The sequence below is a fragment of the Rhopalosiphum maidis genome, chromosome 3 (genome assembly GCF_003676215.2).
Source record: "Rhopalosiphum maidis isolate BTI-1 chromosome 3, ASM367621v3, whole genome shotgun sequence".
Taxonomy (NCBI): domain Eukaryota; kingdom Metazoa; phylum Arthropoda; class Insecta; order Hemiptera; family Aphididae; genus Rhopalosiphum; species Rhopalosiphum maidis.
Genome location: NC_040879.1, coordinates 40,551,910 through 40,565,409, shown reverse-complemented (window position 1 = coordinate 40,565,409; position 13,500 = coordinate 40,551,910). Strand labels below are relative to the sequence as shown.

The following is a 13,500-nucleotide window of genomic DNA, read 5'->3' as shown; positions in this document are numbered from 1 at the left end:
ATAATATCCTATTTATTCCGCAATGGATATCTCTAACTGATTAATTTTAGGTAATTTAAACCAGGATTTTTATTTAATATGTGGCATTTTATTTTTAGCTATCACTCTCGATTGCTTTTGTAGGTATTTTTCATATCTATTTTATAGCTTCTTCTAAAAGTCTTAAAATTTGGACTTAAGTATTTAGTAATATTTTGTGTTCCTAGTTGTTTTATTGTATCCTTAAAAACTCCAAAATTGATAGATATAAAAATTAAATTATTTTTTATATCATCTTTGCTTAATAGCTTTCTTGTTTTTTAAATAAAAACTGTTGAAGTAGGATCATTAACATAAACTATTTTTCTTTCAAACTTTCATCGATAGTATTTAACACAGCTATAGAAACTAGCTGTGGTATTTAATGAAATACTGATTGATAAAAATGATTATGTGTATTTTTGACAATCGTTTATCTGAGTTATAACTATTATAAGACTTGATACCAAACACGTAATTCGTATGGTATGATTAGTATGATTTTGTATGAACTTAAGTAGTTAGGTAGATACTTAAATTGGCTAAATTAGATTTCATGATTGGTACTATTTTGTACAAGTATTTTAAGAAACACAAAACTTCAAACTTTCACAAAATTACGATAAGTTTATGTTTATATAGTTGATAAATACAATGGTACAATATCGAAATTGAGTGAATACCCATTTATGAAAAAAATGAAATTATTGAGAACAATGAGAAGGAACTATGTAATATAGATAAACGTAAAGTAGATACGACACAAATCATTTGAAATCACTTGTCAAAATTAAATTATTTAATCAGTAAAAATACATATTTACATAATAATTGATTATTATAAATCAAAGTCCTATTGATTCTATTTACTAGTATTTAGTTTTCATTAGACATATAAAACTTTTGAGTTATGGCATACACAGAGTGTGCATATAGTATATATCTAACTGTAAGGATTTACTCATTGCAATAGGTACCTATCTACTGAAATAATGGAGATATCATAGTTATATTTTTTTTAAAGACTTACGAGGACTAGAACAACAAGTAATTCATATTTTAATTTAATTTAATGTTTTGGTAAAAAAGTTATAAGAATAATTTTTTATTTAAAAATTTTCAAAAAATTCGAAAAAAGCCATTGTGTAGTTGATATTTCTGAAAATGTTGACATTTCAAGATTTTATTTTTGATAGAATCGTGATTTTTAATATTTTTTTAGGTTTGAGAATATTTTTGTATTATTATACGGGCACGAGCCCGCGGGCCACATGCTTAATAACACTGTCACTTGCAGTACCTATTAAATAATTCATAAGTTTTCTCAAAACTAGAAAAAATATTAAAAATCGCGATTCTAATAAAAATAAAATCTTGAAATGTCAAAATGTTCAAAAATATACTCTATAAAATGAAAATAATTAAACAAAAATTATTCTTTTAACTTGTTTACCAAAACATAAAATTAAATTAAAATGTGAATTACTTGTAGTTCTAGCCCCTGTGAGTCTTATAAAAAAACATAACTAAATCCTCACCGGACACTGTACATGAATATTATTTATGTAATAGTATAAGTAATAGTCAGTATGGAGTATATGGACTGAAGTCTATGCCCTATGGTATGATATAATAACCGCGCGCCTTATAAACACGAACGTTCGTGTCTCTAGACCAACGGTTCTCAAACTTTCTTAACATAGGAGCCTTTATTTAAGTAGAAGTTTCTCGTGGAGCCTCCAAGAAAATTTTTATCTGTCCGTGTTCTGAGTAAATCTTTTGTGATATCATTAACGGAGCCCTTGGTAAGCCATTGCGGAGCACAGTTTGGGAACCGCTGCTCTAGACAGAACACAGCATACAATAACATATCAAAATGATAACGACATTATCACGACTTAATCAAATTTCGAAATTTTTCACATACCCAAGTTATGTGACTCGCGCGTAGAATGCGACAATACGATTTATTATGAATTTTCAATTCAATAATTAATGTGAGCTGTAACATGAATGAATATCTACTATGATATTATATTGTCTAAAAGTCCATCGATTTTGATTTTAACAACAAAGTTATGCATTAATCAGTTATTGATGCTTAATTATTAAAATATCGTATGTATTAACTGTAATGATTAATGTCGTATGAAATACTAGTACTAAAATGCATTTACAGTTGTTAGAAAATCTACGTAAGTATAAAGCAAACGTTCAGTTATTTGGTTTAATAAAATATATATTGTTTTATCTCTTTGTTTGATTATTAGTTCCATATGTGTATCACAAACTAAGATATACTATATCTTAGTTTGTGATGTGTATTATGATCAAATAGTTTGATTTGATAAAACAGTTATATATATTTTATTAATTTGTACTCTTATAAAAATATTGTACGAGTGTATTACAATTATTGTTGAAGTAGAGAATGTTGTTTTAAATTTATTTAACTATTACAGTTGAAAAATCTAAATAATTGATAATAAATAAAAACAACTGTATGTAATCTGAAAAAAAAATGCAACAAGCTGTAATAATATAACATTCATATTTGTTTTAGATTTGGATTTTCAAGTTGCAATTCTAAATAAAGAAAGCTGGAAACTTTAATATTTTCTTTTATTGTTTTATACTATATAAGTGCCTTAAATCTCATCTTATTTTTTTTGTTAAAATAATTTAAAATGTTTTGCTGGCCATATTTGAAAAGAAATTTAATTTTTCGTGTCATATTTTTACTACTTATATCATTGGTAATTATGTACAATTTGAATTTTCTCTGTAATATTGATCAATTCATAAATTCATCACAAAAACATTTAATTTCTTGTTATTTTGAAGAAAAACAAGATAATTCTTTACTTGAATTAAATCCTGAAGAAGTAACAAAGAATAGTATTTTCTTTGTTGAAACATCATGCAACCATAAAAACGGAATTAATTTAAGTCTGAGACAAGGCTGTGCTATAGAATCTGCAGCAAAATTAAATCCTAATTTAAATATATTTGTATTATTTGTCGCTCCTAGTTATATAAACAATGATTCTGATATTATTAATAGATTTAAAATGTATAAAAATGTTAATTTAAGGCATATAAATTTTGTAAAATATTCTTATAATACTCCATTGCAAGACTTTGTGACCTCAAACACTATATCCACTAGTCAATGGCCAGTTTCTCATGCAAGTGACTTACTAAGATTCTTAACATTGTGGAAATTTGGAGGGACTTATTTGGACTTAGATGTAGTACTTATGAAGTAAATATATTATTTTGTTTTAAATATATAATATTACTAGGTGTTTTAGTGATATAAACATAATTTAACTATATATTTATTGTTTAGATCTTTAGAGGGCCTATCAAATTTTGCAAGTATTGAATCAAACACATCAGTTGCCTCACTTGTATTGAATTTTGATGTTGATAAAATAGGAAGAGCCGTTGCAAATACTTCAATTAATGATTTTGCTTCTAATTATTGTAGTAATAATTGGGGATATAATGGTCCTGGTGTTATTACTAGAACACTTGAAAAAATATGTAATACAAATTTGGTGAGTACATAAAAAAAAAAATCAATATATTCTTAAATTAAGTTATGTATTTTAATTTTATGATGTGATTTAAAACTGATTTATGGTATCTATAGGTTAATGATTATAGTTATATTGTTTTCTAAGCAGTAATAGAAGATTTATAGTTGAAATTCTACTTCTTCACTAATCTCAATATTTTTATGGCATCATATATCCATACATAATTTATATCCTACAATTATTAAAATTATAATTCCTATGAACAATTATTACTTTTTATTGTATAGTTTTACTTTGACACTTGAGCTAGTATAAATAGAATACATAATAAATTCTTAAATAAATGTTGTTTTTCTATTTAAATGGAAGTAAAGCTTTGTTTGCAAAATCAATACTCATTGTACATTAAAAGCAAATAAATTAAACATCCTTAACTTATTAATTATTTTATATTGTTGAATGCTAATAAATTATGAAATTTCTATGTGACTAAATATGTTATTTATGCAACTTATAGATAAGAATGTTATGCTATTATAAGCTGTTTTAGTGTTTAAACACAAATTTTATTAATTTCTTATTTTAATTAATGATTATTCTCTTCAAATTTCAATATTATCAAATTCTTCAGTCAAATTTTAATTCGATTGAACAAATACCAAAATGTAAAGCAAATAAAATCCAAGTAAACGGATTTAATTTATTTAAGTTCAATTAAAGTACTAAAACACCTTTGTAGTTCTGTTGATTTGAAATTCACACTTCAAATATTTTATCCTAATGTTAATTACTGTAAAATAAAATATTATAACAAAGATTTCAATTACATTATTTAACTTAAATATAACTTTTAATTTTACAGATAACTGATATGAATAAACAAAAATGCAAAGGATTTACAGTGTTAGGGACAAAAGCATTTTGCCCAATAAGTTGGACTGATTGGCAACTATATTTTAATACAAACACTAGCGATGAAGTAATGGATAAGCTTAAAGAAAGCATTGGCATTCATGTATGGAACAAACATAGTAAACATGCTGTTATTAATATAGGTTCACAACAGCCTTATGGCTTAGTTGCACAAAAATATTGTCCAATTAATTTTTCTTTGGCAAAGTATGTATTTTAACAAATTTGTAACAGTAACTGAACAAAGAATCTCTAAATTTTAATTTTTGATACTAAGTCATTAAGATCAAAAGAATGCAGGCTCGTGCCAACAATTTAATAACTTTGTTAAACACTGTAATTCTGTAATACCTGTACAAAGTTAATATAATATCTTGATTTGGTAAATAAAAATATAAATTTTATGTTCTATTTTTACCTTTAACAACTTAACAACATATATTTACTATACATTTTTATAAATACTGTAAGATTGAAAATTATTTGTGGTTTGGTTTATAATTTAACCTATTATACAATATATCTTTGACTTTCTGGGACCATTAAAATCGAGTGTTCAAGAATAGTCGCATAAAATACAATCTTAAGGAATTATTTAATGAAATCCAAAAATAATGTAACTAAATCAATAAAAATATAAATTAAACTATACTTCACTTATGTTTAAAATTGACCCAAGCAGCTGACTTGATGTGTGCATGAACCTCTTGGCATAATTTTGTGCATTTTGTGCAGGCTATTAATAATTGATTAAAAAGGAAATACAGTTATATGTAATTTGTCCATCTCCAGCATTAACTGGTTGCTTCTAAATGTTTAATAATTATAGGATTTCTTACACAATTATGCAATATTTAATTCAAATATTAATACATTTTAAAGTTTTTGGAATAATATTATATTCAGGGCCGGATTTATGGGACGGCTGAGTGGGCTGCAGCCCAGGGGCCCCAACAATTTTTTGATATTTAAATTAGGATATGGGAAAAATATTATGATGATATTACTTATACTATATAGTTATTATCGATTTAATTGTTTTTATAATTATTTATTATTAAATAAATAGTTAATTGTTACCATAGAACACTGTTCTATGTTGTTACTACTATTAAATATGATAATAAATGTTATTTAATAAGTAAAAAAAATATATTTCCTTGTTTATGTATAAGGGACCCCATAATGCATTCCGCCCAGGGGCCACCACATACCTAAATCCATCCCTGATTATATTGTTTATTGAACTTTTCATTTGTTATTTTATTCTCTTTTTCCACATTTTGTCTTAATGTCTTGAATATATGTATTCAATTGGATTCTTTTGAGTATATAAATAAAAGTATAAATATTTTTATGTAAATAAAATAAAATCTATTCAGTTTTGATTATGAAAAATACTAATATCATCTATGATTACTATTGTTATTTTCCATTTATTTAGTAACCAATAAATTAGAAATGCATGATAATTTCCACCTTTTAGTTAAATAATATTAGTTTTCGACATAACACCAAATAATCATAGATCATGACTAACTATGTAGAAAATAAAGAGATCATTAGGTTATTAAAATATTCATTATTCATTTTATAATCCATTTATTACACTATATTAACATATATATGTCAAACTACAAAAGCACAATTAATTTATTGGAAGAATAACTTGATCTTACATTAAATCAATATGTTATGAGACTAATACACATTAACATTGAAATTAATATGAATGATTCTCTAGTTATTTTGCCTTGAATGTGTATAATCTTGGAAATGCAATTAGTGTTATTGTAATTTTTTGTTGGACAAGTTATCAACAATTTTATTGGTCAATTGTGGTAATATTTTAATGTATTTTGTAAAACATTGTGACGTACATCCTTCTGCTTCTTTTATGTATTTATTCATCTAAAAAAAAAAATAATAATTTATAAAATAAAATAAGACAATTTACAGTTTATAAATACATTTTATTAACTAGGTATTATATTTTTAATAAAAATAAATTAAGTAAAATATAAATACAAATTAAAATTATAGAAAAAAATTAAATTTAAAACTTAAGCAGTCCTAATATTCATTTTATTAATAATGTAAATATAATTAATTTTTAGTACACCTGATATAAGGTCATGATTAATAAATAAATAGAAAAGTTAATAAATTGTTGCTTACCATTGTAAGCATGAATGACAAATTCAGTTATTATTTACCATAACCATAAATTAATTTGGAAATTTATTTTATGCATGAGCCACATAAAAATTAAAAATGTGTCAAAACTACATAGAAATAATATTGTCTACAAATAACATTAAAAAATATTTTTGTTTCATAAAAATATAGAGAATATATTTTGCCTATTTTAAAAGTTAAATGACTAGTAGGTTTAATTTTAATACTATAAAATGTACTTTTTATACTACTCATCTCATATATAATACTTTTTTTGTCTTGTCTAAATAATATAAATAATATGATAATTTGTCAGAGATGAATAATCATGAAATGTAATAACATAATATATTTAGGGATATCTTTAAAAAGTGATAATACTTGATATAGTTATATTATTAACGTATACAACTATAAAACATTGATAAATTAAAATAAATGAAAAATTTTTAAATTAAACATTATGAGATCTCCTGCATTTTAAAACCAAAAAAAATTAAGATTAAGGCTATAAATAATACTAAATTTCATACGAAAAATTGTATAGATAGAACATAAAAAAATTAGATAACTCAGTAAAATAGTAAATAAGTTGTAAAATAATAAATGTAAATATTATAAACATGAAATTTATTTAATGATTTAAACTATATTAATCAAACAAACCTCATTTTCGCTTCGATTTCTGTCACTGGGCATTTTATCCATAATAGTATCACTACAATCTTGTACACAACGTTGTATTCTATTCTAAAATAAAAATAAGCACAATAAATATTTTTAAAAATGTAGGTTGATGAAAAAATGCTGTTTAATTAAATTTAATTAGAAACAATTTTAGAAATTTAATATTAAAAATATAAATAAGAAGCTAAATATACAAAACACTAATGACTAACAGAATAAAATTAAGTTATTGCTATCATTGATTTGTTATAAAATATAAAATCAATAATAAAAATTAAACAGTTGTTTTGCAAAAATAAAATTTGATTTAAACTCAAGGTTGGAATTTATTATACAGTACAGTATAAAATACTATTTATATAAAACTACTTAGTTTCATAAATTTTACATTGAATGAAATTATTCAAATTTTTGTTTTTATTATAGCTGCATATAACATAATAATAACAACTACAGGTATAATTTATGAATTATAGATGTATTAACTATTAACAAGTGATAACCAAAAACACAATTTTATATCATTATACAAGATATACATTAAATACCTAGTTTTATAGTAAATGATATTTTATATATTTACAAGAATTGAATTCACCAAGATAGATTTAAATTGTTGTATTAATTAATTTAAGTAATTTTTAGCTTTGATGTATAGCTGAGAATATAGTTTTTATTCAAACATTTATTAAATTATGTTTAATTAAAATAACAATTCAATATCAGGCACTCATTACATAAAAAAAAATTTTAAGTTATAAACAAAGTTGATGAATGTAAAATTATATAGTACTTAATGAATCTATGAAGTAATAATAATTAAAATAGAAACAATTTTATGTTTTAGTTGTTATATAGTTTTATATATTTTAATCTTTTTCTATGCATGTATTAAAAATCCTGCTTAAATCTGTTGCATTCAAATTATAAAGAGAGAACAATACATACCTGCCACTTGCTAAATTCATTTTGAACATAGTTGCGAGCAGCTGCTACTTCCTTTGAGCAATTTTCATTACATACTTCCAATGATTCAATATTTTTTGAAGGGTCTTTACAGCATTCAATAGCACATTGATGCATTTGAATCTGTGAAAATAAAATACTTATCATTACCATATACACATTCATACAATTTTAGATTATAATATTAAAATATTATAAAAGATTAATACAACAGAATGACATCCATTTCCTAAAGATATACATTTTTTCAATACCGCTAATTCATAAAACAGAACAATAAAATAAAATGAAAATATAAAACAACTAAGTAATATAATACATTTTACTACGAAAGATCAACATTTAAGTATGTGGTCATTAATTAGTAGATACCATCTGCTAATATTACTTTTAAATGTGTTAAAGAATTGCGTAAAATAATTATAATAAATCTTATTATAATGATACACTGTAAAAACAATACCAAAAAATGTATAGTGGTGTTGATAGTCCACCAGCCAAAATTGTAGATAATGTATGATCATCAACAACTGGAACATTAAGTCAATTGTATACTAGCATTTAGATGTAATGAAGAGATCTTATATTTATAACACATTTATATTCAATTAGTTTAATATTAGTTAATTTAATTTTACCAACCATATTAAATAATTAATGCCCATTATCCTAAAGCAAATGAAAGAAGAGTTTTTACACAAATTAACTTAATTTAAAGTACATAAACAATCACATATAACATAGTAATAGTATTACTACTTCATATTTATTAAAGTATTAAATTAGATTGTATTCTAATAAAACAATAATTAAAAATAATTTACTTGCAAAGTCCTTAAACATTTTCTATCTATATCATTTAATACATCATATACTGCACTCTGCATACGACGTTGTTCTTCTTCCATTTTGGTAATGATTCTGAAAAATAAAATTTTAAAAGTAACATATAAATCTATATATTTATATATGCTATCATATTTTATAATTTAATTCATGGTATCATTATCTAAAGGTTTGAACAATCATGTGGAAGATAATAAGAAAGGAAATATATTTTATGGAAGTATATCATTTGAGTTAAAATATAAGTTACGAATAATCAAGTAAATTAATTTAACACAACTTTTTTTTTTTTATTGCAAATAATTATTTTAGTAAGTATTTTATGTAATAATATATATCTATCATATATAATAATACAAATTTTAAATCCTTATAAAGTGTTTATTTAAAATTTGGATAATGATAATATTATATCATGTTTATTTATATATCGATATAAATGATAAAATATATATCTCTATACGCATAAAAGAAGTCGACTCTTTGGGTTGTCAAAACCAAATCACTTATTTAAAATCATTAAGCTATTGATGGTTATGTACTGAAATAATTAGTATAAGAAATATATTTTAATTTAAAAAAGAAGTGTATTTCATGTATATGCAAATTATAAAACAAATTAATAAAATAACTGCTTGAATGAAGAAGTACAGTATTGTATGCATTTGGTATCAAATATGTGCAAGATTCAAACTTATTACTTACAGTTAACAGATTTTTTTAGCATAGTGGTTCCCAAACAATAGTTCACAGACTCATTTCAAGTAGTATGCTGTATCAAATTTTTTATGTTTATACATTTTCAATTAATATTTAAAGAAATAAGTTATAGAGGGAGAAAGTAAAACTTAATAGTGATCTGTGGACAATTTACATATTGGTCTATGCTTAGTGTTGAGTTGGAAATATAGAAATCACTGATTTAACATGATGAACTTCTGCTACGTTTTAACACATATTTAAGTATCTTTATAGGTTAGGTTATTAATTACCCAAATAATTTCTTAATAGACCTCAATTATTAAGATTTAATAATATGATGGCAGCAGGTTAATATTTGGCTGGGCCATATAAATAAAAATAGTGAAATCACCTATGACCATAAAGTGCTATTTTATGACATTAGTATTTCAACCATTTGCTAGTTTTAAGTATTATAAAATATATCACTTAAGTCTCGAAATGAACAATTAAAAGATTTCATTATACATTTAAGAGAATAACGTGTTAGATAGTAAATTACTATATTGTTAAAACAAAATCATTTTGGGGTTGACATACACAGTTACACGTAAAAGGAATAAATTGAGAATTAAATTAACTTTTAAACTTACGTAGATGGTCAAATAAATCGGTCGCAGAAAAACCTTCACGGCACAGCTATCGAAAGGAAAATCTAGACAAAAACAATCGTAAGCATTAAATAAAATTCTGTGCGTAGAACTTGATGCAGTCAATTGTCAATGCAAACGCTGAGTACCATACCGGCCGGCAAATAATGTAATATCTAGATCGGCTTCAGAGTTTAGTTTTGTGGTAAACTCGCCACTATCTTTCGACTGATCACTTATCACCAATTAATTTTTATCACGTTTTACAGTGTTTTGAGATAAAATATTTAAATACACTTTGTGGTTTCACCGATTGTACTTTTATCTATATTTTACTTTCTTGATTTTTAATCAAGTAAGTACGGCGATTGAAATGAAAAAATTAAAATTTTTAAAACTTCAAGAATTTTTGTTAAATAGGAAAATGATAAAAATGTAACTCAGTTGTAATGAGTTATGAGTTGGTGGATAATTAAGCTAGTTTTAACATAAAATATTAGTGAAAGAGATCCGATATCACACCCAAGCGGTATACCAATTTGAATCCACAAAAACGGCGTGAACCGTCCCAAAATTTATATTTATTAACTTTTCTCTAAAACTATTATAGATAAAAAGTTGGTTGATAGCTTATTAAAAAAGAATTATCAAGTAGATATAAAATATAAAATTAAAAATTTTAAAAAAAAATTATTTTATTTTTCACACTTAAAAAAATACTTATTTTTAGCTAGATTTTCATTTAGCGTGGTAGATTGCTGAAACTGGAGAACGGATTTTGTTATTTGAGGTCTTGTTAGATTTATATTGGCTAGGAGAAATGCTGTGAAGATTTTCAGAACTTTATCTTCAATTGTTAACTCACTACAAAGCTATAAAGCTGAAAAACATAAAAAAACGCCAAATAAAATGTGTTTAGATTTTTTTTTTTGAAGCTCTGCAGTGAATTAACTATAAAATATAAAGTTATGAAAGACTGAAAATTTTCACTCCACTTCTTCTAGCCAATGTAAATCTAATAAGTAATAAGACTCCAAACAACAAAATCCACTCTCCGGTTTCAGAGATCTATATCACTAGATGTTTAGATGAAAATGAAAATAAAATACATTATACAATACACATACTATATACATATTGCATAGATACAATTAATAAATTTCTAAAAATTGAAAATCAAGAAAGTTTACATGCTGATCTTTGACTTAGCAAGCTGTTTTTTTTACATAAATATGAGATTGATTTTACCTGTAAAAAAACGAAAAATTCTACTGGTTTTAACTTTTATGTCACTTATATTTTACTTAGGCAAATATTTGATCTTTTTATTATTATCATGTAGATTATGGTATTAATATATAACATTTGTAAAGTTGATTTTTGTTCTGATAAATTGTATAATTTATCCTTAATATAATTTTTAATACTTAGACTAATGAGTAATTTTAAGCTAATAAAAAAAGTTAATAAAAATTTGTTTCCTTGGTCAAAATATTTTATATTAAATGAATGTTTACTGTTTACTATCATTTATTCGCAATGTACACTAATGGTAGGATAAAATTTATGTAAAAAATTGAATATTAATTTATTTAACTTCAAAAGTGCTAAGGAATTTAAATTTTTCTTATATAAAATAGACTTTAGTAATATTTGAACAAATGTTTATAGTTGTTTAAATTTTTTATTACTTATTTGTAATTCTGTCACTAATATTTTTTTTTCGTTTTTAATTTGCTATGACATAATAACATGTATACCTAACTTATAAACTAAGCTCTACTCTCCCAATACAAATTATGCTTATAGGGAGTATTGTATATTGTTTATTTGTCCGAATTTTTATGTGTATTATGTACCTATATTTGCAAAAATAAATATTATTTTAATTATTATTATATATTATAATAAATTACTATCATAATAATTCATCTAATGTTTATTTTTTTAAATTTGTAAGTTACAAGTTGTAACTAACATGAAATTAGTAATAAGGACTTAGGTATTTTTAGTTGATTTAACAGTAATATTTTTTTCTTATCCAAACAAGTAGGTAGCAAGGTAATTATTTCTTGAAGATGGTTTAAAATAAATATGTAATGACTAATGAGATATAGGTTTTGAATTTTAAAGAATTAATTCACAATTTTCAGTAATATTCAGTTAATATTCAAGACAGTCTTTATACGGTAGTGAATAATTACAATTAACATTTGGTAAATACCTAAGTTATTTTGTATAATCTAATTGTAACACTAATAGGTACATATAATTAATTTTTTTACCATTCAGATTATTATAGTAATAAAAACCAATAAATCTATTATTTATTCATAAAATGACTACTGTCCGTCATCTGACGTGCATTGATGGAAAAAATATACGTTCAGTACATCACTTTTTTATGGTAAGTGTATATCTTTAAGAACATTGCATTATAACATACAAAGTGATTGTTTCAAAATAGTAATAACTAATAAGTAATAACATATGTATTGATAGACTACGTTAATAAATAAATAAATGTTAATTTGTTATATAGGTACCTATCTAAGTTAATTCAAAATACTTTTCGCTTAATTTACTGCACAATTTAAAATATGTATAGGTATATCTTAAACCGTGATTTAAACATAGGAGTGGTTGTCAACATTACATTATCTATGTATCTACGAGACTACGAATAGGTAGTAAGTAGTAACTACTTATTGGTTTTTGAATAAAATTAATTTAGTATTTCTTCTTATACTCTTTCCAGCCTGTTGTGCTGTTTCACAGAGTGTGATTATGCATTCATAATGTTGCATAATATTCTATAATAAGTCTAATCAATTAAATTCTATGATTATCAATGATATCCTAGGTAAATATAATGTCGGTCAACTATATTTTAGAGTCAAAATATTGATGAATCCAGGTCTATTTCATTCTCATTAGTAATAATAATTAATAATTATGTTTTTAAATTTGTATTTGTTTATAAATGATATATCACTTATTATGTCACATATATAATT

The 13,500-nt window shown here is 23.5% G+C and overlaps 2 protein-coding genes across 2 annotated transcripts; one reads left to right on the top strand and one right to left on the bottom strand.

Moving 5' to 3' along the window:
* The first annotated feature begins 1,931 nt into the window (after positions 1-1,931).
* Positions 1,932-4,879, top strand: LOC113556895 (lactosylceramide 4-alpha-galactosyltransferase-like). Its single transcript, XM_026962113.1, has 4 exons — positions 1,932-2,213; positions 2,582-3,283; positions 3,371-3,581; positions 4,426-4,879. Exons 2-4 carry the CDS (start codon positions 2,706-2,708, stop codon positions 4,693-4,695), a joined length of 1,059 nt encoding a protein of 352 aa, XP_026817914.1. The 5' UTR covers positions 1,932-2,213; positions 2,582-2,705; the 3' UTR covers positions 4,696-4,879.
* Positions 4,880-6,060: 1,181 nt separating this feature from the next.
* On the bottom strand, positions 6,061-10,730 carry LOC113557222 (protein FAM136A-like). Its single transcript, XM_026962613.2, has 6 exons — positions 10,638-10,730; positions 10,487-10,548; positions 9,131-9,227; positions 8,289-8,429; positions 7,320-7,403; positions 6,061-6,386 (listed from the first exon to the last, which is right to left on the bottom strand). Exons 3-6 carry the CDS (start codon positions 9,212-9,214, stop codon positions 6,264-6,266), a joined length of 432 nt encoding a protein of 143 aa, XP_026818414.1. The 5' UTR covers positions 9,215-9,227; positions 10,487-10,548; positions 10,638-10,730; the 3' UTR covers positions 6,061-6,263.
* Positions 10,731-13,500: the final 2,770 nt, after the last annotated feature.